The sequence below is a fragment of the Triplophysa rosa genome, linkage group LG14, assembly GCF_024868665.1.
Source record: "Triplophysa rosa linkage group LG14, Trosa_1v2, whole genome shotgun sequence".
NCBI lineage: Eukaryota > Metazoa > Chordata > Actinopteri > Cypriniformes > Nemacheilidae > Triplophysa > Triplophysa rosa.
In genome coordinates this window covers 61,561-85,887 of record NC_079903.1, presented here as the reverse complement: position 1 = coordinate 85,887, position 24,327 = coordinate 61,561, and the positions used below count along the sequence as shown (strand labels likewise).

Here is a 24,327-nt window from a genome sequence, read left to right as displayed (position 1 = left end):
CAATGAGTGTGTGTTTGCGCATGTGTAAGTGTGTGCGTGTGTTTTCAAAGATTAGTTTGATTGTATACGAGTAGATAAAGACTTGTAAAGAATTTCTGTAGACAACTCTCTTGTGTTCTGTGCTTATATGTTACTACATTAAACTGTAATTTCGTTACCTTGTTCATAATTAGCCCAAATGTTAACCTATTTCAAATGTTGTTTTTGCTCTTCTTTTTGTTTATAACAACTCCCACTTGTGGTTGACCGGTGATGTTGTTCAGAATTTTAGTAAAACCTTCATTTTTGAAACAATACACCACAAATCTCTATATCTATCAGATAAACTGATAGCTTTCCTGTGGCTCAGTGGTTAGAGCATGGCACTAGCAATACCAAGGTCATGGGTTCGGTCTCAGGGGATTGCACATAATACAATGTAATGTAAGTCGCTTTGGATAAAAGCGTCTGCCATTAAAATTCCATTTATTTCTGCTTTACACTGAAACATGATCTATTTTGGGGGGGAAGGTAAACCACTGCTGGTGTATTTCCATAGTCTGGATTTTTTGATCCATCATTGAATATAATTGTACTGAGAACTATACTATTTGTTATGATTATTTCCTTTGCAACAAATATTTATTTTAAGGAATTTACATGTTGCGGGCTTCTTTTTCCTACATCCCATCCAAAACTAACCATGCCTTATTTTTAGTGTTTCCAGCTTTTTTCTTGGCCCTTTTTCACCGGGTGATTTTCAGAGTGTCCCTTCGGTGTGCTCCAGTTCTGCCTATTATTGTTTTCTGCTTTCTTATTTACTTATTTATAGTACAGGTGCACAAACAAAACACAACAAGATCAGGTTAAACCATATTTATATATTGTATTTTAAACAAATCAAATTCTTACCTTTCCCAATCCATAAAACATATCAGTCCATGATTTTGTCACCCAGGTTGTCTCACTGCTCTGATTGTTTGAGTCCACCAGTGTCAGGGAAAAATGGCTCACATTCTTTCCATTAGTAGACACCAACACCTTGTACTGCTTTGTGGCTGCATGAAAGAAAACATATACAATACAATATAATGTTCATTTTTATAGCACATCCGCACAAAGTGTATAAGAGAAAACAATAATAAAAACACACGTATAATATCATAATCACAAGCAGAATAAAAGGGTAAAAAATACAAGACTTATCAAAAACATTTCACAGACTGCATGAAGACACACGGGTGAGGATCCAAGTGCAGCTTTATTGAAAGACATAATCCAATATCATAATCCAGATAGCAGGCAAATAATCCCAAAACACAAGTGGTCAGGCCAAACAAAGCAAACAAATCCAGAGGTGGGGCGGAGCAAGGCAAGATATTCAGACAGAGAACGCTCAGAATTGCAGTGTGACACAAACAAGCCTTTGCAAACACTGAATGACTGACCAGGGTTTAAATAGACAGAGAAACAACAGTTAACAAGTCAAAGGTGAATGTAATCATGATAATGAGCCCAGACAATGGTCTATGGGAAATGTAATGAAAACAGATAGTCCAGAGGGCTGTTTCATAAAAGTCGCTTAGGAGTCCAAAACCTGACTTAAATGAACCGAACTAATCAGGCGCGCTTAAATGGGTTTCATAAAGGTTAATTTCGTTCTGTCATGACCAGGGCCGGATTAAGAAAACATTGGGCCCTGGGGCTATAGCAAACCCAAAGGCCCCCTTCATTTCATTGCCACGCCACAGTGTCTTCTATGTGTTGATTACATTTTTTTATTATTATATTTAATTTTCTAATCATTGTATATTATTGTAATTTAATTTTACATTTAATACTTTCTATTTCATATAAGCACAAATTCGCATACTAAACTTTCCAGGCTATTTAAAAAAACATTAACTCCAGATATGAACTTCAAACAAACAAGTTTCCAAAATCAGCAAAAACATTTGCAATCATACTTCCTTAATGAGTATTTTGCAATAAATACTTAAAATAGGGTCAAGTCATGATGAGCTGTTTGTCAAGAAAGGCTCGACTTCCAAATTATGTCATTTTAATTCAATAAGCATTCAAAGCGGGTTTGTTCATAGTGTGTGCGGCAGCAAAGATGCACGAGGTTATAGGTCATCTCAATCATTGTGAATGTTGTATGAAGTTTTGACAGAAAAGTACTGGAAGTACACAGGTCATACATAAACTTCTGTGGACATTAATAAAGGAAGATATTTGATATTGATATTTTTTGATACAGAGTTCCGCCACATAAATCCCAATTTAACCCCTAATAAACACTGATCAGTAGGGGTGTAACGATACTTCGTAGTACGATATTTTGCGATGCAAAAATGATACAATGCGCATCGTAGAGAGATGGGGATATTTCACAATGTTCTTTTAATTCTATTCGTTGAGTGGTCAAGACGCAACCTATACTCTGCGGCAGCGCATCACATGTGCTTATCTTACATATGCATTAGAGAGAAGTCTCTGGGAGAAGGGGGAGCACAAGACATAATCTGTGTCTCCACGTGGTTTAAAAGCGCCTTATTTTCCTTCACAATCGCCGTTAAAACACAGCAAACTTGAAGCACGACTGCTGGCGAGTCACCCCGAAACTCATTACAAAGGCAAGCTGAAACGTTGTCACATGCCAATGTTCATTTATCTGCTAATGTGAGATGCTGCATAACATGAAATGCAACAAAGTAATCCAAAAGAAACCAGCGCTGTACCAAAGAAGTGAGTCGTACTGTACATTAAAAGATTGAATGACATGCTAAAACAAGTATGTGATTTGCATGATTGAAGAAATGCAATTACATACTGTATATCTTTTCGAAAGATATTTCTCATTCATTGCTGTCTCAAGCTGTCACGGTCCCAGTCCGTGTTTCCCCTGTGTTTGTGAACTTTTATGTTACTTCATGTTCTGTGCCATGTTTTGCAGTCCTTTGTAGTGTTAATTAGTTCTTCCAGGTGTGTCTTGTTTCTATGTATTTTCATACAATGCATTTATTTGGGCGGTCCGCCAAATTATATTTGGAGTCACATTTTTTTATCCATCCGTGCTAATGACAGTATCTGTGATCAAATAACTAGTGGATAAACAGCGCTTACGCGTCTTCTCTCCTTCCTGACTTGTTTGGTGTGAGTGGAGTGTGGCCGTGTGCGCGTCCTCATCTTCCGTGTGTGCGCGAGCCCTCGACCTCTCGTATTTAACCGTCATTTGCATTTAAAATCAAAGAAGCCTTCGTAATACAGCAACACATTGTCGAGAAAGGGCAAACAGCATATAGCCGCTCTTTAATGTATGTACTGTATTGTGATTTTGTCCGATGATGTTGCGTTTATAAATCAGAATTTTAGCAGCGGTTAAAGTGACGGCTGGTGGCATCCCGTTGTAAAATACAGCCGTGTTCAGACTTGACTTCTTTTTTGAAGCTGCTAGCATCTGTTTTACATTATAATCCTATGGAGTAAACCGTGTTTTCAAAAAACGTCCTGAGCGTTTTTTTAAACGGCAGCGTCGGCATCTTTTTCTGCAGTTCAGAGCGTCTTTTGAGGTTGAAAAAGTTCAAATTTTCTAAAAAAGGCCCTACGTCAAGCTCCTTTTTCACAGCTAACCAATGACAGAGACCTGTTGTTTCCATAACAAGATGCGAGGAATGTGATTGGTCAAGAAGGCTCAAGCTTATTGAAGTTTTTAAATATGTGATTAGTTATTGCAAAGACGCTGTCTGTTTATAATTCATATAGACTTCCGTTACGCTGCCTATGTTTCTCTGGGCTGCCTTCATGCATGAAGTCATGGCGTTCAGCTGCTATTTGTAACCAAACGCTGCCAGCGGTTTTTTTTTTTACAAAAAACGCTTTTGTCAACTTTTTCTTGTCCAAAAAAGTGCTAACACTAACATGACGTCACAAATATGCATATTAGTTTGTGACGTCACCAGCGCCACAAATTTGTCAAAATCCTATGGAAAACACTGTAAACCCCAGTGTGAGTCATTGTATGATTGTTCTTGTTCCCAGTGTCGTCACTCATTAACCCTTTGGATTATTTCAGTTACTTGTTTCTTTGTTCTTTTATTGTTTTGTACTTTGTGGTGGTGTTTATTAAAATCTAACTGCATGTGGATCCGCTGCCTCCCTGTCTGGATTACAGTGCAGCTGTTTTCTTCAAAGAGACGTGAGCCAATAGCGTTTGAGCTCTGTCAGAGCGTTTCATTGGTTGAATGTACTGTGTCACGACTAGCGCGGTGGAAAGAACCCAATTGCAGGCAGGAATGAAGGGGTTAAGACCACTGACTTTATTAAAACAAAACAAAACACCCACGAGGGGGTAACAAAGACAGGACTAATAATAAAAACAAAAACAAAAACAAAAATACTTCCCACGAGGGGGCAAGACAGCAGGACAAAATAACTAAAATTAAACACGACACAACGTCTTACAAAACACGGAGGGGAAAATAACAAACACGTATCCTCAGGAACACAGGCGAACTACGAAGACTCTACATAAGGGCAAGTACAACAGCACATAGGTTCAGGGTACAATCCACGAGCACAGGACAGAGAAACATGAGGGCATTTGAAAAACATGAGACACGGAAGGGAAGCAATACAGGAAACGAGAGGGGCGGGGCCAATGACAAGACACGAGAAAACACATGGAATGTCTAAAGACAAACATCCCATGGTTTTCTCACAATAAACATAAGGGCTCTGTCCCGATCCTGCCACACGACTAGAAAATCATGAACAAGAAGACAGGACCATGACAGTACTGAATGTAGGGGTGGGCGATATAGCCAAAATCTTCAATCGCGATAGAAGCAATTTGATATCACAATAACGATACATATCGATATACTAGTTTCTTTAAGGAAAATAAAAAATATAACATACTCATTACTATGAGTTAAGGCTAAAATACACTACAAGACTTTTGCTCAGATTTTGCCCAGATTTTCAGTGTGGACTTGTTGCAGAAAGTCTGTGCCAGTCTTACGTCGAGTTCTTACACGTACAAAAAAGTATGAACATATTAGCCCGGTTCTGTCAACCTTGCACTGGTTACCTATAAAGCACCGCTTTAACGTTAAAATCTTGCTTATTACCTATAAAGCCCTACATGGTTTAGCTCCTCGGTACTTGAGTGAACTCCTCTTGTATTACAGTCCTTCACGTGCATTACGCTCTCAGGCGTCCTGTCAGTTGGTAATACCTAGAATTTCAAAATCAAGTGCAGGTGGTAGATCCTTCTCCTATCTAGTGCCTAAACTTTGGAATAGTCTTCCCTGCACTGTCCGGGAGGCAGACACAATCTGTCAGTTTAAATCTAAACTAAAGATGCATCTTTTTAATCTTGCATACACTACACTTCCATATAGTGTTGTCAAAAGTACCGGTACTTCGGGTCCAAGTCGGTACCTAAAAATAAAAAAGTTGTCGGTACCTCATTTTCATAAGACCCGGTACCACCGACGTACCGGGTCAACCGGGTACTGATGCTCTGTCTGACAGGTTGTCAGTCGGAAACTTTTCATAGACGCAACAAGACGTGATGAGCGGATAAGCGAGGCTCCGATCCACAAGAGATGCGCGCAGAAATACTTCAGATTAAAGTCATATCACAAAGAAAACAAACAGAGTTTTGTTGTGAAAGGAGGAAAGTTAACAAGTTCAAGCGGTAAGTTTCAAATTCTGTTCGCGTTTGCATTATGAATGTTGTAGCATATGTTAAATTAAAGGTTACGTTAAAATAAACATCCCTGTTTGCGTGTTAATTTGTTAGCCATTGCTAATCCAGTCAAGTGTCCTTATTAACCATTTAATGCTTTTATAACTGTAATGGGGTAAAATAAATGGGAGGACAGGATGGGGTTTACAGTACCTATTTTATATAGGCCTATCTGCAATCTATGTGCTAGAAAACTAGCATACTTACTGTATGACTAACAATGTGTATGTCTTGGATAGATAACTCTATTAGGTTTAAAAAGCCACATTTAAACTAAATAAAAATATATCTGTTGCATTTATTATTTTAATATACAGTTACCTTAATGTAAGTAATCTTGTGTAAATGCAGTATAAAAACTGATGTTTGATTTAATATTGCATATGCATGTTTGTTCAGTCAGTTGACTTACTGAAGTTTATTCTATTTGTCTTCTACAGCAGCAGACTGAGGAGGATGTTCATCAGCATGAAAGACCCCAGTGAGCACACAACCATTTCGGGAACAATTAACTTATACTTCATGTATACAAAATGGCATTGCTTTCTATACTGTACATTTATATTAACAATGAGCTTTATTAATAAAATTGTGTTTCAATTAGCATGTACTGGTGTTTTGCTTTGGTACCGAAATTGGTACCGAGAACCGTGGAATTTTACTGGTATTGGTACCGACTACTGAAATTTTGGTACCGTGACAACACTACTTCCATAATATAAACCCTCTGAGGGTTTAGGCTGCACTAGTTAGATAAACCGGAACCACTGAAACCGGAACGACTGATGTACTTGTTGCATCAAAGAGTACAGAACAGTACTCTACTCTCAGCCAGTCTTGTCTCATTGTTCCAAGGTTACCACAGCGAGCAGGATGCAGTTCATGGCCTGACCTGATGGTAGAGCGGAGAATGGGAAGTGGGGACCTGACAAGAGCTGAGATGATAGAGCTGGATAAAGAAGGACGCGGTCTCTTGACATGTCTTCACCACAAAACTTCAAATGCTATTAGATTATTAATGATAATCTTAAACTATAATTTATTTTATTATTAAGTTTATTTATTTTATTTAGCCTTGTTGTGCAAGTTCTCTGGAGCTTGTGCAGAGGCAGCAGCTTTTGCCAGAGGGGAACTGGAATCCCCTGGTTGGGCCTGGGTTCTCCTGAGGTTTTTTTTTCTCGATTAGAGTTTTGGGTTCCTCGCCACCGTTTGCATACTGTTTTGCATCTGCCTGGCCGGGGGGACTGCTTTAGAATTTTAAAGTTTTACTTAATTAATATTGCATATAGGGATTTATAGTCTGTTATATTTGACCTTTGCTTCTCTCTCCTTTATCTTAAATGTGTGCTCTCACTGACAGTGTGTGTGTGTGTGCGTACTTGTCTGTGTACGTGTGAATGTGCGTTCGCATTTGTGTGTGTGTATGTTTGTTAGTACATGTGCATATTGTGTGTGTGGAGTGTTTGTATGTGGGTATGTCTGTCTGTCGGTCTCTCTTTGTTTTCACCTTTTTCTTGTTTTTGCAGGTAAAACTTTAATTGTTTTGCTTATAGTCAATATGTCTTATGTACAGCTGCTTTGTAACAATGAAAATTGTAAAAAGCGCTATATAAATAAAGTTGAGTTGAGTCTGCAGATTTGATCAGTTAGTGTGTTTCCATCTGAAACTTTCAAAAAGTCTGCAAGTGTATGACGTCTAGTTTTTAAAAAATCTGTTCAGATTTGAAAAGTCTTGTAGTGTATTCCAGCCATTAGTATGTTTAATGTTCTTTACTTACTTGAGTTAGTTACTGATATAAAGTTTCTGAATGTGTTCCAGCACTCAACCAATTCACAAGGACGGGCCAGGCGTATTTTTGGTTTAAGCTTATCCATTATTTTATTAAACCTACGTTTAAGCTTATTATCCATTCTTTTATTCAAGAACTTTATTAAACCTTAATATGCATTATTTAAAAGTGGTTTCTTGTTGATATCCGAACATGTACATTTACAAAAGCTCATCATACATCACACAGAAATCCAGACTCCAGGGCTCGCACTGCTAAATTCTCCATGCCGAGCATCTGCAATACTGTATATAACATCCATTAGCACGTTTAGTCCACAAACATAACAAATCCCCCAAGAGTGGGGATTAGATGGATGCCAACTTGTCACCTTTTGGCGAAATTTGCCATTTTGGATTCGTGTAGATTCTATGAGTTTTTTAAAATGGGGGTGAGGGGGGTCTGTGAGTCTTTGGACGAGGTCGCGGTGAATGAAATTATGAGAAACATGTCCAGGTGTTGTGGTAATGATGTCAAATCACTAGGCAGTTTGCGGGATATGTTCTGAATGCTGCGCAGATTGAGCGCACATACTCAACTCGTGAGTCAAGATTAGATGTAGTCGCAGCAACTCGACTGCGCATTTCTGACTTACTTCAACACAACCGTCACTAAGCAACAGGTAAAGGCGCGCTGGTTTGTTTTCCTTGAAAGGAATGGAGCAGACCCAAGAAACATAATATGGGGTAAGTGTGTTAACACACTGCGACAACCGCTATCACCGCATTTACGGAGAAGCCCTGATGTGTAAAAGGAATCGTACTGGACAACTAGTTGTCTGTCACATCACCCGTCTTTTGCTGTAACGTTAAATGTGCTAATAAAAGCACGGAGCTGATGTCAAACTGCTTCGTAATGTTTTGCACAGCCGACCTATCTACAGCTGCCCTACTGTATAATGTGATAATCTACATGCGTTCATAGACGCCACAATGCAACTCCAGATTTCTTATACAACATACTGTACGCATGTGGGTGTTGCGTTTGGTTTTTAGTGCAACATTGCTGATAGTATCACACCTAATGTTGTTGTTACAATGCAACCTCTTGTGTAAAAATTTAATTTAAATGTGTCACTATGGTTACATGCATGCTGTGCAAATAGTGTAACGTTGCGAGTTTGACAGTTCATTCATGTTTAGACTAGAGCTGTGACTGTAAGCTGTTGTGTGAACAGAGCACCTTCAAGTAAATGTGAAGAGTTCATTTGCATTAACTATGTTTTTTATTGTGCATTCCAAGTAAGATCATTTAAACAGCTGGATTGTTTTGATTAAGTAATAATAACTAAAAAAATACAGATAAGTAACGCAGTAAAAACACAATAAACATGATTTATGAAAATTAACAAAAACAGTTATCTGGTTTTGGAAATAAACTCTTCATGATTATGTGCACTGAATAATATGAAATACAAATTGTAATAATTATATATATAACTATTGTGACGAGCGTCCCGAGCGCATATCAGCGTTGCCCTGGAAACGCATGAGGAGCACCTGTCTTCCCTCATCTCGGGCTGATCAGGCACAGCCGCAGGCGATCAGCTCGCGGGCTCATAAGCCGCGAGCTCGCCAGAAGAGAGAACCCTCTCCAGGAAGGAGCCGAAACTAACTCTGTGATTTTTCCTCTTCCCATAGAAAGCAGTGTGTGACCCGATCAACGCCGCCACGAGCACCGCGCGGATTTGTTTGGGTTTTCACTTTGCTGGTGTTGTGTGAATAAATCCACCCTTCGGGGATCGGTACGCAGTCGGAATGCGGAACCCGGAAACCGTCACCGAGCTGGTGGAGGCTGTGGAGCTGGCGGATGCTGCCCAACATCACGAGGCTGGGGAGCGAGCGCCGCCGTTTCCCCGAAGGGTGGTCCAGGAGCAACGCACACCGGAGGGCACCTACCGACCAGTAAGCAGGCCAATGGCTCACACTCCCCGGGATGAGCCCATGCTGACCGAAGCTCCTACCCCGGCCGCTCGGACGTGGCTGGCAGGCTGCATCGTACATCAGGATTTGCCTCCAGGGGCCCCACAAGCAGAAGTAAAGCTGAACGGCCGCCCTGTGATCGCCGTGCTAGACTTCGGCAGTGCCGTAGGTTTAGTCCAGGCCCACCTCCTCTGACCCCGTGGGGAGTCCCGGGTGTCTTTCCCCATCACCTGCGTCCATGGAGACACCAGACACGTTCCAGCCCGAAAGGTGACCCTAACAGCGGAACCAGGCACCTGGCCACTGGAGGTTGGAGTGGTGAAGGACCTACCGGTCTCGATGCTGCTGGGGAGAGACTGTCCGGGGTTTGACCGCCTGCTAGCCGCCGCCATGCGGCCTGCCAGGGCGAAGGGGAGCCACCGACACTGGAGGCCGGGGAGAGGAACTCGTCAACGCCCTGCTCTGTTGGCAACGGACAGCGGGAGAGATGGTGAGTCCCCCTCACAGAACTCTAACTTGTTCTTTGATGTGTTCCAGCGAGTTATGAGCAGGGGCTCATTTGCCAGGGACCAGCACGAAGACGACCGACTCAAACACTGTTGGACTCAAGAGAGGTCGGTCGAGGGGAGGGAAATGCAGCCGGGGCCCCATCCTCTCCCGCACTTTGTGGTCCAGAACGGCCTGCTATACTGTGTCGCACAGCGGAGGGGGAAGGAGAAAATGCTGTTGGTGGTGCCCCGGTCAAAGACAGAACTGGTGTTGGAGCTGGCCCACTTACATCCATTAGCGGGGCACCTTGGAGTCGCAAATACCATTCAATGGATCCGCGACCGTTTCCATTGGCCTGGACTGGATGCCGATGTGAAAGGATTTTGCCAGGCCTGCCCCACCTGCCAGAGAACGTCGCCCAGGAAACCTCCCCCCAGTCCGCTGATTCCGCTACCCATCATTGGGGTGCCCTTCGAGCGCATCGGGATGGATCTGGTAGTGCCGTTGCCGAAGTCGGCCCGGGGCCATGAACACATCCTGGTGATAGTCAACTATGCCACCCGGTATCCGGAAGCAGTGCCCCTGCGGAAAGCCACAGCCAAGGCCATTGCCCAGGAGCTCTTCATGTTGTCCAGCCGGGTGGGCATCCCCACGGAGATACTGACTGACCAGGGGACCCCATTTATGTCCCGGTTAATGGCTGACCTCTGCAAGCTCCTAAAGGTGAAGCAGTTGAGGACCTCAGTATACCACTCGCAGACGGATGGCCTAGTCGAACGGTTCAACAAAACCCTGAAGCAGATGCTGAGGAAGGTAGCGGCCGAGGACAAACGCGACTGGGACCTCATGCTCCCATATGTCCTCTTCGGTATACGTGAGGTCCCTCAAGCGTCAACAGGATTCACTCCCTTCGAGCTTCTATTTGGGCGACAGCCACGGGGACTACTAGATGTGGCCAAAGAAGCATGGGAGCAGAAGACCTCTCAACACCGCTCCGTAATAGAGCACATCCGAGACATGAGGGAACGTGTGGACAGGGTCATGCCATTAGTCAGGCAACACCTCGCTCAGGCCCAGCAGGCTCAGCAGAGGCTATACAACAGGGTGGCCCAGCCTCGGGAGTTCCAGCCGGGCGACCGGGTGATGGTCCTGGTCCCAGACTCCGCTTGCAAGTTCTTAGCCAGCTGGCAGGGGCCATACACCATAACTGAAAAGATCGGTCCAGTCACCTACCATGTACGGCAGCCTGGAAGGAGAAAAGGAGAGCAGGTATATCACATCAACATCCTAAAGAAATGGACTGGAACCAGAGACCAGCTGGCCGCCCTGGCCAAGGTGGATCCCGTGGTGGTGGACATCGACCCTCTTCTCTCGCCTACACAGAAGACCGAGCTACGGCACCTGGTCAGTCAGTTCCAGGATGTGTTCTCCCCGGAGCCGGGCCAGACTTGCGTGACACAGCATGAAATCCGGACAAAACCTGGGGTTATCGTCCGGCAACGCCCCTACCGAATCCCAGAGGCTCGTCGGCAGGCTATAGAGACGGAGATTCAACACATGTTGAAGTTGGGGGTAATCAAACCATCACACAGCCCCTGGTCCAGCCCTATCGTAATGGTCCCGAAACCAGACGGCACCCTCCGCTTTTGTAACGACTTCCGACGCCTAAATAAAGTCTCAGAGTTTGACGGATACCCAATGCGCGGGTGGATGAGCTGCTGGGCCGTTTGGGCCGAGCCCGGTACATTTCCACCTTAGATCTAACAAAAGGGTACTGGCAGGTACCACTCTCGAAGGAGGCAAAGCCCAAAACCGCCTTCAGTACACCCACGGGCCACTGGCAGTACTGTACTCTCCCCTTTGTGCTCCAGCCACCTTCCAGCGGATGATGGACATCCTGCTGAGACCCCATCAGTCCTATGCTGCGGCCTACATAGACGACGTGGTCATACACTCTGAGACTTGGGAGGATCACCTAGATCGCCTGCGGAGGGTGCTGACCGAATTACGAATTTTTCCTACTTTTTTTCCAAAATTATAAAACCATCTCCCGTTACTGCTATTTTCCCACCTTTCCTGCCATGTACCTATTAACTCCCTTTTAATTACTGTTTTAGCTTCTCTTCTCTACAAATGTACCTTGATATCCACCAACACTTTCTGTAATGCCTTCTTTGCTAACTTATCAGCAGGATCATTCCCTTCAATCCCTATATGTGCTGGAATCCAACAAAAGTGGGGACTTGAGTTTTTCTGTCATATGATGTTCTATTAACAAAGTTCGGGAGGAGCACGTTGCAGATAATTAATTCAATTACAGTTATCACCTAACCAGCACTATAAATACCAAAGCAGTTTTACCTTCTTTCTCTCGATTATCTCTCGACATCGCTGCTCATAGAGATGCACACGCAAACACAGCAGCTTGTTTGCTTTACACAGTGGTTTTGTTCCCAAACGGGAAAACTCAACTCAAAGAAGGTTTTCATTGGTACAGGGCAGACGTAAGGTATTTAAAAAGGGATTCCAATGGATTTAAAGTGCTGCAGGCACGCAGCAGGGCCGCAGGCTAAATATTTTCACATTTATCTTCCCCACAGATTCTGGGAGTTATTCCGCATACCTGCGTGTATGTATGCGCTCGTTACCTTGTTCAATCCTGGATGCGATTGCTGCCTGCACGCTAGCTCACTGCTAACGGGACAAACAAATGATCAGATGCTGCCATCTATAAACAATAATGTTTGTGGGGTCTCGGGTCTGAGCTCTTGGGTTGTTTTGTTTTGTTTCTTGTTGAACACATGGTACAGCTTGACAGCTCTCCATGTGTTCGGTGTCTTTGTGATTACCTGCCCCTCGTGTCGTTAACTACTCCTCATTAGTGTTTCACTCTCTTCACCTGGGTTGGTTCTGATTTTTCTATCTCTCCCTCCTGGTTTCTCGTTTTCTCTCGTGATTTATTTCCTTTTTAGACCCTCTCTTTCCTCCGTCCGGTGTCAGATCTTCAGTGTTTCTTCCGGCGAAGTTCTGTTCGCTTATCTTGGGATACGGTTGATATCACCTCTTGTTTTTGTTCAGGCTCCAGAGCTGTGTTTGCCACGTGGTGTGTTGTCTTCCCGCAGCATTGGATTTGCTGCCTGGATTCTTCTCTCTTTGGTCGGTGGGGCGGTTCCAGAGGGATTTTGCTCTACGGATGCCAGAAAGTATGCATCTACCCAGTCGGTCTATGTGAGCTCTTACCCCAGCTATGTTACCTTGTCGGTCAGTGGGTTCCAGTGTGGATTTTTCCTCTCCTGCCGGATAAAGTGGATCTTCTTCCAGTGTATTTTTCCCGTCAGTCTCGTGTACAAGCCTGGAAAGGTTTTCTCCTGTCGGTCTAGTGGGTCATCTTCGGAAGCATCGGGTTCCTGTTGACTGTTTGGTCGGTTTCGTTTGCTGCCTCCTAAGGACTAATTAACTGCTCTCAAGGATTACCTCCTGTGTCTCTGCTAGTATTTTTTGTGCCCAGTGTTTTGCTGGCCTTGTCTCACTCACTCGCCGTGGGCGAGTTTTTTTTTGTTCTCTCTCACAGCTGCGGCCGTCCGCTGGATATAGGACTCCTTGGACTCCTTCCCTTTTTGGCCGAGCGCTCGAGCCTTTTTGCCCTGGTGTATTAGAGACTCTGTCTCTCCACACGTCTGTGTGAAGGACTTTTTTGGAGCATTATTTTCTCACCGTTTTAACGGTCCTTGTTTTTGTATTGTCCTTGTATGATTTTTGGGCTGTGTTGAGACATTATTAAAAGTTCTATTTTCCCTGCATTTGACTCTCGTATTTTCCTGCCAGAACCCTAACAATGTTGGTATACTGCTCGCAATATTACAGTATTCCGTCCCAATTTGGCACATCATGCTTTAACTTTTCACTTGTAGCTTAAACGTTTAGTTCGCACGAAATGGCTGCATATTTATCGTTCTGCCAAGTGAAACAAATCATCTCGGGTGAAACACTTAATTTAGTCGTTCCATTCAGTCGTTTTTATCAGCTCGAATTTCAATAAAAATATCTTTAGCTTTATCCTCTGTTCACTTAACATTGCCACTGCTGTACTCGAGCTTGAGATATCGATTGCCAGCAGGGGAGCACTTTTCAACTCAACTTTATTTATATAGCGCGTTTTACAATTTTCATTACAAAATTTTTGTTACAAAGCAGCTGTACATAAGACATATTGACTATAAGCAAAACAATTAAAGTTATACCTGTTAAAACAAGAAAAAGGTGAAAACACAGACGACAGACATACCCACATACAAAACACTCCACACACACAGACACACACACGCACACACACGCACACACACACACACACACACACACACACAGACAGACAGACAGACACGCACGCACAGTGAAAGCACATATTTAAGATAAAGGAGAGAGAAACGCAGGTCAAATATTAAACAGACTATAAATTCCTATATGCAATATTAAGTAAAACTTTAAAATTCTAATTCTAAAGAAAAAAAATCCTCAGCGTCTGTGCTGTTAATTGAGCCGACCGTAAGCTTACTGGAGAATAGTTCATATAAACGGCACTCCTGAGAGTGACTGCCGGTTAACTACAACCTGTCTGTATCATGCATTCAGTGTGCATAAGTTTTCTACATAGCGTGTCGCTCCCACTAACATCGTACATGTAAGTAAATATAAAGAGCGGAATGTATCAGTAGCCTATATCTGACCAGCGCTTTAAGCACAAGATCTCATTCATCTCTTCATCTGCACAACCCGAACACAACTGTATAACTCGTATATGACCCCAGACGTGGATGCAAACTTCATTTGACACATACAGATGCACACAGAAATTTGAATATACAACAGCATTTTATTGCATACTTGAGAACGTTTGGGTGACGGTTACATGTTCACTCTCAACGTCTCTCTGCTCGCACATACAGTTAGGCTTTATGCACACGCTAGTTGCACTCTGTCTGCAAAAGCCAGGTACCACCTACACAAGAACTACATTTGACCTAGTCTCAGCATCAGATGTCACGCCCACAAATCAATGGTTAAATTATGCATTTGGCACATTTTTCCCAGAAACACTTAAGCTAACTCCAATCAGTTGTCCCATGAGTAGTTAAATTTAACAAGGCTTCTGGGTGGCATTCGTGTTGCATTTTTTAACAGACCGACCGGAAACAACACAAAGCCGTCCAACGGAATAAAAAAGCTGTCGTGTTCTTATCAGTGACAATGAGAATTCATCACGATCGACTAAACGCTGGATTCTTAAAGCATGCAAGGTTCACGACACAAACTCATAATGGTTGTTGTAACCTTTTTTTATGTTTTTTTTATAAAACTTTTTTGGCCATTTTATGCCTTTTTTATTAGTACAGTGATTTTGTAGAGAGGACAGGAAGCGAAGTGGATGAGAGAGAGGGGGTGGGGTTGGGAAAGGACCACTAGCCGCCCGGGACGGACCGGCGCCATATGTCGGAGCACGAACCACTCGACCATCAGCTCCGATGGTTGTTGTAAACTTTTGAAACCTTAGTCAACGCACAACGGTCTGTCATTGCAGTGACATTCTACGTTCATAAATATTTTGCCATGCGAAACGAAACATCATAGCATACCTGTCAGTCATATGGGCTCTTGGGCGGTCCCAGGCCAAAAAAGCGGAAAAATGTTCCCAGATCTTCAGTATAAAGGTCCGACCACATGAGACCACATTTGATCACAACCACATCCTGATAAAACACCTGCACCTGCCCTCACACAAGAAAGGGCCTCTGGTCGCCAGGCTGCAGTAGCAGGCCCTCTGCAAGTCCAGGCTGCACCTCAGACTTCGCCGATGCTAGCCCTAGACTGCTTTTCCACTCAGCCAACCCCACAAGGGCAATTTTCCCAGCGCCATTCTGGCCCACACCACCACAAGCCGCCTCCGCTAGTGGCACAGACCTATCTTTGGCTCTATCTCTTTCAATCCTCTGCCCTGTCCATGGCCCGCTGCCCCTCCGTCGGACTCTAGCGTGAGGCTGCCTCCGCTAGAGGCACAGGCCCTGGCTTCCTTGCCTCCTGGCTTTTCTTCTAGCTTTGCCCCAGGAGCCGACCCAAACATGAGGCTGCCTCCGTTTGGGGCACATGCCCTGACCGACTCCCCTCCTGACTTTTCATCTGTCTTCGCCCAAGGAGCCGACCCAAGCACGAGGCTGCCGCCGCACACGGCTCCGGTGGCCACCTTCCTCTCTCTTTCCTCTCAGCCTACCTGTACCTCCGACACCCACAGGCTAAACTCCCCTCCGGCCCACTCTTTGCAGATGACTCGAACCGTCCCGCCACCTGCTTCTGGTTTCAAAAACACCTCAAAGCCGTCCTACTCCTCTCCATTTTTCCAACCGACCATTTCTCCAGTCACTCATTTCGCATAGGCGCAGCAACCACAGCCGCCCAAAAAGGCCTCCCGGAATCCCAGATTCAAACTCTGGGCCGCTGGTCATCAGAAACTTTCAAAAGGTACTTCCGGTCAAATCGCTCACTCATCAAAGAAGCCCATAGGACCCTCAACGCCCATTTCATTTAGCGCAAGCGCACTGTACATGACCCCCAACAACCCTGCCAACGCCTTCACAGTAGCGCACTTGCGACTGCACGAAACTGCTTTGACTGCTTTAATGCCATTTTATATATTATTTTTATATTTTATATTGCACCATTTTATTTTTACACTTTTACACTGTATTACTGAAAAATGCTTTGGTTATTTATATATTTATCATCATAATCCCACAAATATGAACAAATAAATTTTGAACAATCAAATGTTTTAAGTAGGGTTATTTAACTGTAGCATTCAAGATGAAAACTGAATGATCAATAATCAATGATCTTCACTGTATAAAATAAATATGCAATGACTCTAAATAAAGCTACAAAAGTTTCATTTCTCTTTAAAGCGACAACGAGCAACTTTTTGACCTTAAAATAATGTCTCTAAAATTATTTTAGTGGTAGGTCAACTTTTAACTGGACGAATTTTACTGCCATTGCTACCTGAGCAGCCTCCTATCGGCTGAAACTGCACTTGTAACTTTGGTGTTCGGGCCGGTACAAGCCCCGCCTATCCCCTGCTTTACGGCATACTCGTAGCCTGGGAGAAGTTAGCCAACAGCAGAGCTAACAGTGTAGACGAACAAAAACATCACCATGGCAGAGCCAGCCAAAAAACCAAAGAGGGTTTTGTCGGAGGAAGCAAAGAAAAGAAAGCGAGAGTGTCTGATCACGAATCAATATCGGACGGGCTTACACTCAGTGGCGTGAGCAGCAAGAGGGAACGGGTTGCAAAACGGATGGAGACCTAGCGGTCCTGCTCCTGGATTTGTAAGTGTTATTTGTACATTTTTTGTTACTGTCCTGTACTTTTGAACATATTTGTTATTAGTCTGTGTCATTGGCGCACCACCGGTTCGCACTTTATAAGCGTAAGGTAGCTGAGAGATAATATATTGTTGCCGGTGTCAATAGCTAGCATGTTGTCGTGTCTCGTCATGAATGTGCACGTTAGTGCTTGTAAATAAAGACTAAACAACCACACTAAACATGTTGTGGTAAAAAGTAGCAGATTATTTTGTTCAGACCAGTAAACCACGTGAATGTTGAATAGTTCAGTCGTTGATTAGGCTAATGTTGTCGTTATATATATGTACATGCTATGCGCTGTTTTCATACCGAGTTGACTGTAGTTATTACATATATTACACAAAACACAACGTCTGGTCGCGATTGTGTTTAGTGACTTCCGATATAATAACCAAAGAAAAGTACTATAGGTTACAAAACACATTCAAGTCCATGCGTTGTGTTTCGGGTAATACAAATGTTCCATGTAGCTAGCACGCTCTGTGCTAACTTCTAACAATCAGCTGCTACCCCCGAGTCTACTTTGAGGTTGTAGTATAGCCCTGTAGTACAGCCCATAGTGTTGGCACCCGTGTGGTATGCTATGCTATGATACAACCTTATAAACTTATGACAATGTATGCTGTATAAGCTACTATGGACATTGTTGCATGATACATGATTTTGTGGACAATATTTCATTATATTATACAAATGACACCCTTTGCAAACAATGCTAAGTTACATATGAGAGATACATACACGAGACCAACTATGCAAGCAAAAACAAACTACTTACCGTTCTTTGTTGACATTACGGTTTATAATTATGGAGAAACGATACATAAATCTTTGTACTGATATACGAAGAACATATGGTAACACGGACTACTTTACCTGATTGGTGGACATAGTTTGAACGACGCATCTGGGTCCGTTGGCTTAGTAAACAAACTCACGTGTATTGAGCTGCCAGCGGGAAATCTTTGCGACAGTTTTTACGACACTGCATACAGACAATTCCGCTTATCAACCACGTGGGGCAACAGTAAGCAAAAGTTACTCGTTGCTGCTTTAATATGTGACACAGATGTATTAGGTTACTGTCACTTTAAGGCAAAATCCTTTTTTTGATGCGGATATACATTTAAAACACAAATGACTGTGCTTATGTGAACCTTTGTGTTTTTGACATAACAGAGTGTGTATTTGACATTATAAAAACATATACAAAAAAAAAACAAAAAAAACACTAACCCTCTCGCTTTCTCTCAACAGGTAGTGGTCTAGCTTTTGGTAAAACTAGTAGCTTTGTATTGGCACCTATTGCACTATTGCTCCTGTATGACATATCGCTTATTGCTCCTTGAACTCTTTGTAAGTCGCTTTGGATAAAAGCGTCTGCTAAATGACTAAATGTAAATGTAAATACAAGATGCGAAAGGAAACTTCATGATGATTAGTAGGCTAACTGAGATGTCTGGAACAGAGATAAGGTTTTATATATGCTATGTCTGCCAGTGAATGGGGATGTACAGACACATCGCAGCATGTAGAATATTATGGAAGCATATTGGTTGCTATATTCAATTTGAAATGCAATACGCAAAATGGCAATGCAGTATGTAAAATGACAATGCAATTGTGTATTTAAATATACATTTTAAATAACATATGTGCAACATTAAGTGCAAAATGAAATTAAAAATTCAATGATATCAATTACATTTGTCAGTTCCTACACTAGTTTTAATATGTTATTTAAATGGATATGTTTAATGCTCTTTCAGTTGCAAAATTAAAATGCATTCCCCAGATTGATTATATATGTTTAAGATAGTCAAGCAAAACTGTAGCAAAATTAAAATCCGCACGAACGGCGCTGCAGATCGGTGTACATACAGTGATAAAGCAGTAATAAAGTCCTAAACATATTTCCAATGTGTTTTATAGTATCAAACCTCTGATGTTTGATAAAATATCTGACTAAAAGCTCTTTATTCACTTTAAAAATGACATGCATGCGCAGTATCATCGGTTTTCAATTGAATGTGTCCGAAGGAAACGGCTCTCGGTTCAGTATATACTGGTGATCTAAATGCTGCTGCAACCGCTCAGTATCAGCTGCGCCTGCTCTGGCTCATAAGTTCCCTCTTCACCCAGATCAATACTGTGACTAACTGAATAATAATATGGTTTATTTCGAGGGACTGTCAGACACGCCAGAAAATGAGTAATTCAAGTAATTTGTGATTACGTGCTTAGTGGAGATGCAAACTGTTTAGAACGGTTCAGTCCGATTTGGTGAACCGGATCGACCGGTTCGACTGGTTCACTGAAAAGAACCGGCTCAAAAGAACAATTCGTTCGCGAACCGGCCATCACTAATTGAATGTAGTTGTGTTGTTTTCTTTTCCTGCCATGACATGCCTGCCTTAAATCACTTCTAAACTCCATATAGATCCAGTCTTTTCACTTCACGTTTTGGACACCACATTACATAAGTTAAGATTGTCTGCTCTACTATCGATTTAAGTGTTTATTTGTGTGTTTTCTATGGCGGTCATTAGGTGTTACTTGAAACAACAAATTTTATTAAAGGTGGTACTTGATCTGATACATTCTATTCCTGCACAAAATGCGAAAACATTATTCAGTATTAATGTATTCTTCTGTCTGCCATTTACATGTATACCTCTAATAATGCAGGAAAAACGCACATCACACTGTTTTCTCCTACTTGCCGAAGTGATGCACTCCTGTGCTCCTATGCGATTAGCTTTATTTTTGCCATCATCTGTTGTATCATCATCTGTATGCTATCATCTAGAACAGGGGTGTCAAACTCGATTTCATCCCGGGCCACATCAGTATTATGGTTGCTCTCAAAGGGCCGGTTGTAACTGGAAGACTATATAAATGTATCCACTCTTTTATCACACTGCATAATTACATCTGCACTTAATTACTCCTTTTGGTAATAACTCAATTAATACCTAGTTTTGACAGTAAAAGACCAGTAAAATAAAGTGTATTTAAGTGTACAACTATTGTACAGTTTATTAAAAAAAATAAATGATATGTTTCTGTATGAACACATAGTCGGTCTGCATAGTGTTTCTTGACAAGCTAACATTTTTAAAGGCCTTTGTGGTCAGGGCACACTTGCTCACATATCTTCAGCATACACTGCTTTAAAAATGTACCTTCTGAAAAACACTTGGTAACTCGGGCGATTTCTTCAGCCACAATAAAGCTGGCTTTCACGGCTGCATCACTTCTTGCAGAAGCATTTGCAAACAAATTCTGCCAAAAATGTAAGTTTTTTTCAAGTCTTGTACCTTTTGTTGCTTTTCTAGGTGGCTAAAGTTAGCATACTTTGCTCCGTGTTTGGTTTCGAAGTGCCGATGTAAATTGTACTGTATTCTTTGAGCACAGCCACCCCTGTTGAAAAAAACAGTATATGCTGGGTTAGGTATGTTTTGATGCTGGTTGGACCATCTTAAACCAGCTGTGGACCGCACATGACCATCTAAAGACCAACTAAACCAGCATCAAAACATACCAAAGGTAATAAAGTTGAGTTGCATTTTCAGGTCGTGGACATAAAATGTATAATAACACTACAATAATTTGTAAGCTCTCGCGGGCCACATAAAATGAGGGGGCGGGCCGGATTTGGCCCGCGGGCCTTGTATTTGACACATGTGATCTAGAATGTCACAACTAGGGGTGTGACAAGATCTCGGGGCTCAAAATTGCGACCATTTTAGTAGCATACGCTCCCTAAATTTAACCTGTGCAACCTCAAAATATGTTTGTGTGAGTAAATTTGCACATTTTGTTGTGGTGTGACCTGTTTTCATAACAGAATATGCTAATAACTGCACACGCTAAGTATGTGAACTACAGTGACCGGCCATTCATAGACAACGTGATTTTCCATCCCGCAGCGCTACTTTCTCACCGTTTTCTATGTAAACACGCGCTAGACTGACCGGTTTCAACCTTTGAACGCATCTCCCACGTCTGCAGTGCCTCGTGTAAAAGTACTAGTGTTTACGTCGGTTCGTGCTGCCAGCAGCACTTTGGGAGCGTGCAGAGCGAGGCAGGCTATCCTGAATTTGCCAAGTGCTTGATGTCCTCAGGGCAACATATTTTGTTGACCTAAGGACAACATTTTTATAAATAAAACCTAAACCCACACCAAACCCCAACCCTAACCCTAACTTACCTCTAAAATCTGAGGGAAATGATAAGTGAAAAACAATGGTCCAGAAGCACCTAATCCTGGTTGTAAGATTAAACTTAAAATAAACTGTAAACTTATTTCTGATCTGAAAAACGGTTGATTTAAAAAAACGGTTGATTTGTCCCAGGGTCAACATGATGTTGCCCTTAGGACATCAACCACTTGGCAAAATCAGGATAGCCAAACAGCAGCTGAGCTGACTGTACCAGAAGTACAGTATGGCAATTGCAAGTTCATGTTACGTTATTTTAAATACATTCACAGGCAAACCTCTTCAGGGTTTCTTCTCAGATCATATGTGCAATGTAAGCATAAAACATGGTGTGTTTATGTAGTTTTAACTGTTTCTCTGAATGCTATGAGGGTTCAGTCAGTGGAGGAAGGAGGATTGACAGTGTTATGTGATCACCACCTCTGCTAACACGAGCACTATGCAAAAGCATACAGAGAAAACAACCACAGCTCAACTAAAAGCTTCGCCCAAAGCATAATTTTTGTGCAATTACTGCCTGTCAGTTGGGTTTGACAAAACATTTTGTAGTATTTACATATTGTTTGTTACTGCATAATATAATGTATTAAAATAGAAGATTAATGTGTTTTATAGACTACAAGTTGATTTTATAATGCCTACGTTTTTTGCATTTTGCGTTAAGGTGAATGAAAGACTATTTTACCCTATATATTTCTTAATTGAGGAATTCCTTTAAAAAGTCAAAAAAATCTTGTCTTGTTCTCGTGAATCCAGTCTCGTGTCAATGTTTATTATAAAGAAACGCTTTAGAAATAGTAGAAATTGCATTTATCAGGGCTCACTGAAATAGTATAAATAAAGAAATGTGTGTGTGTGTGTGTGTGTGAAAGGTAAACCCTAAGGTATGGGGACAAAATGGCCCCACAAAGATGGCAATATCCAAAATCCTTCTCCTCGAGGGGACATTTTTTTGTCCCCATGAGGAAACGAGCTTATAAATCATACAGAATTAACTTTTTTGAAAATCTAAAAGAGCAGGAAGTTTTTTGTGATTGTTAGGGTTAGGGGGTGGGTTAGGGAATATGATATACAGTTTGTACAGTATAAAAACCATTGCGTCTATGGAATGTCCCCATAAAACATGGACACCCAACGACAAGGGTCATTTATATTCTTATAGTTTGCCATCCATGTATGTTATCCACGATCTGTGTTGATTCACATTATTGGCATAAACCACTAATTTGTGTATAGGGATAAGTGTCATCCAGAATGCCAATCACTCACGGGACACCAGCAATGGCATGGAAGCCTTGATGAGCCTCCATCACGGCATGCCTGGTGAAAGGCATACGTATGGAATCGGTGGCATGACTGAGCAGGATGTGAGTGATTGCACCGCCACACCGAGGTCTTTCTCAGCCCATATTCATCCCCAAACACCTCCAGAAAACTCCTCACGACATAAAAACGAAGAGCCGCCATGCAGAAGCTGATTTTCGGGGCTGAGGAGGTAGATCCGTCGAGTTTGTCTCGACAAAGTTGGGCCAACAAGATGCAAGAGCTGCAGAATTTGCTCTCGTGGCAGGCTAAATTTGTGTAGAATTTTCTCTTCTGACATGGTAGCCAGGGGACTAAAATGTTCTCTAATGAAATTGTGCAAATACACTAACTGGCTCCACGGACGGCCCCCGTCTTTGATTTAAGACAACTATTCGCTGTCTCACTGCCATAGTTTGACCAAACTCCCCATAACATTCATTCCCTTTATATAGACTACGCCTTTCCTGTCAAATGGTTTCCCAGCTGATGTGCCTTGGGATAATAGGCTGTAATTAAAAACGCTAACAACAACCATCCGTGTATGACAATTTTATTCATGAAAACACTTCAATAGCCTACACTGAGTGTATTAAACCCGAGTGTTTTGTTTGTAAAATTAAAACTAAGTTAAAGTAAAAATGTAAATTTAATACTAAATAGAATTTTATATTAAATTTTATATGTGAAATTAAACTGTGATCTAGAAAAGCTTTTTGCATAGCGGTATGAACCATCAAAGGCGATAAGGTATAGCTAAGAGCGGTCCAGACCAACCTTACGAAAGTATGACTTACAGAAGATATACGTAACTAAGAAGGTTTCGGGAAACACATATTAACGATAAAGTACAGCTTAAGAACGAGGTAGCGTTAAGGTTTTGGGAAACGCAGCCCAGATTTGTGTATGATAGTGAAGGGCAACAATAAACATTGTTTTTTAATATACAATCATTTTGGGATTTTAAAACAGATGAATGTTGAAAGGAGGAGTAAGAACTTCATAAATCACCTGCTGACATTGAAACTGTAATCAAGGGACTGAAATTTAGATTTATTTGTCTTCAGTTACATCCGTTTGTGCCCTGATTCTGGGTGTGATTCTGAACTTGAGCTGTACAAGACACTAAGACATACATGCATTTAATCTACATTGATGCAAGTTTAGCGGAGTCTACTGAAAAGACTTCACCTCCGATGTTGTAGTTGTTTTTGTATGCTTGTAAGCTTTTCCAAATGTTGATTTGGGTGTGCATGTCTAATACAAATGTGACATTGAATGTTGTGTTGTTTGAAACACTATTTCATGACATTTCTACCAAATATTTTTGAAATAAAGGAAAAGTTAGTCTCATGTCGCTTCACAGCAGCCAACGGGGGACCAAAGTCAATGTGTTCAATGAAGTTACTATTTAA

At 42.1% G+C, this 24,327-nt stretch overlaps 1 protein-coding gene across 1 annotated transcript in view; it reads right to left on the bottom strand.

Moving 5' to 3' along the window:
- LOC130565158 (polyunsaturated fatty acid 5-lipoxygenase-like) overlaps positions 1-24,327 on the bottom strand; it is a 58,275-nt gene that overhangs the window by 25,802 nt on the left and 8,146 nt on the right. Inside the window, exon 2 of the mRNA XM_057351740.1 lies at positions 892-1,037. Within this exon, the coding sequence (XP_057207723.1) occupies positions 892-1,037 (146 nt within the window). The remainder of the gene's footprint in view (positions 1-891; positions 1,038-24,327) is intronic.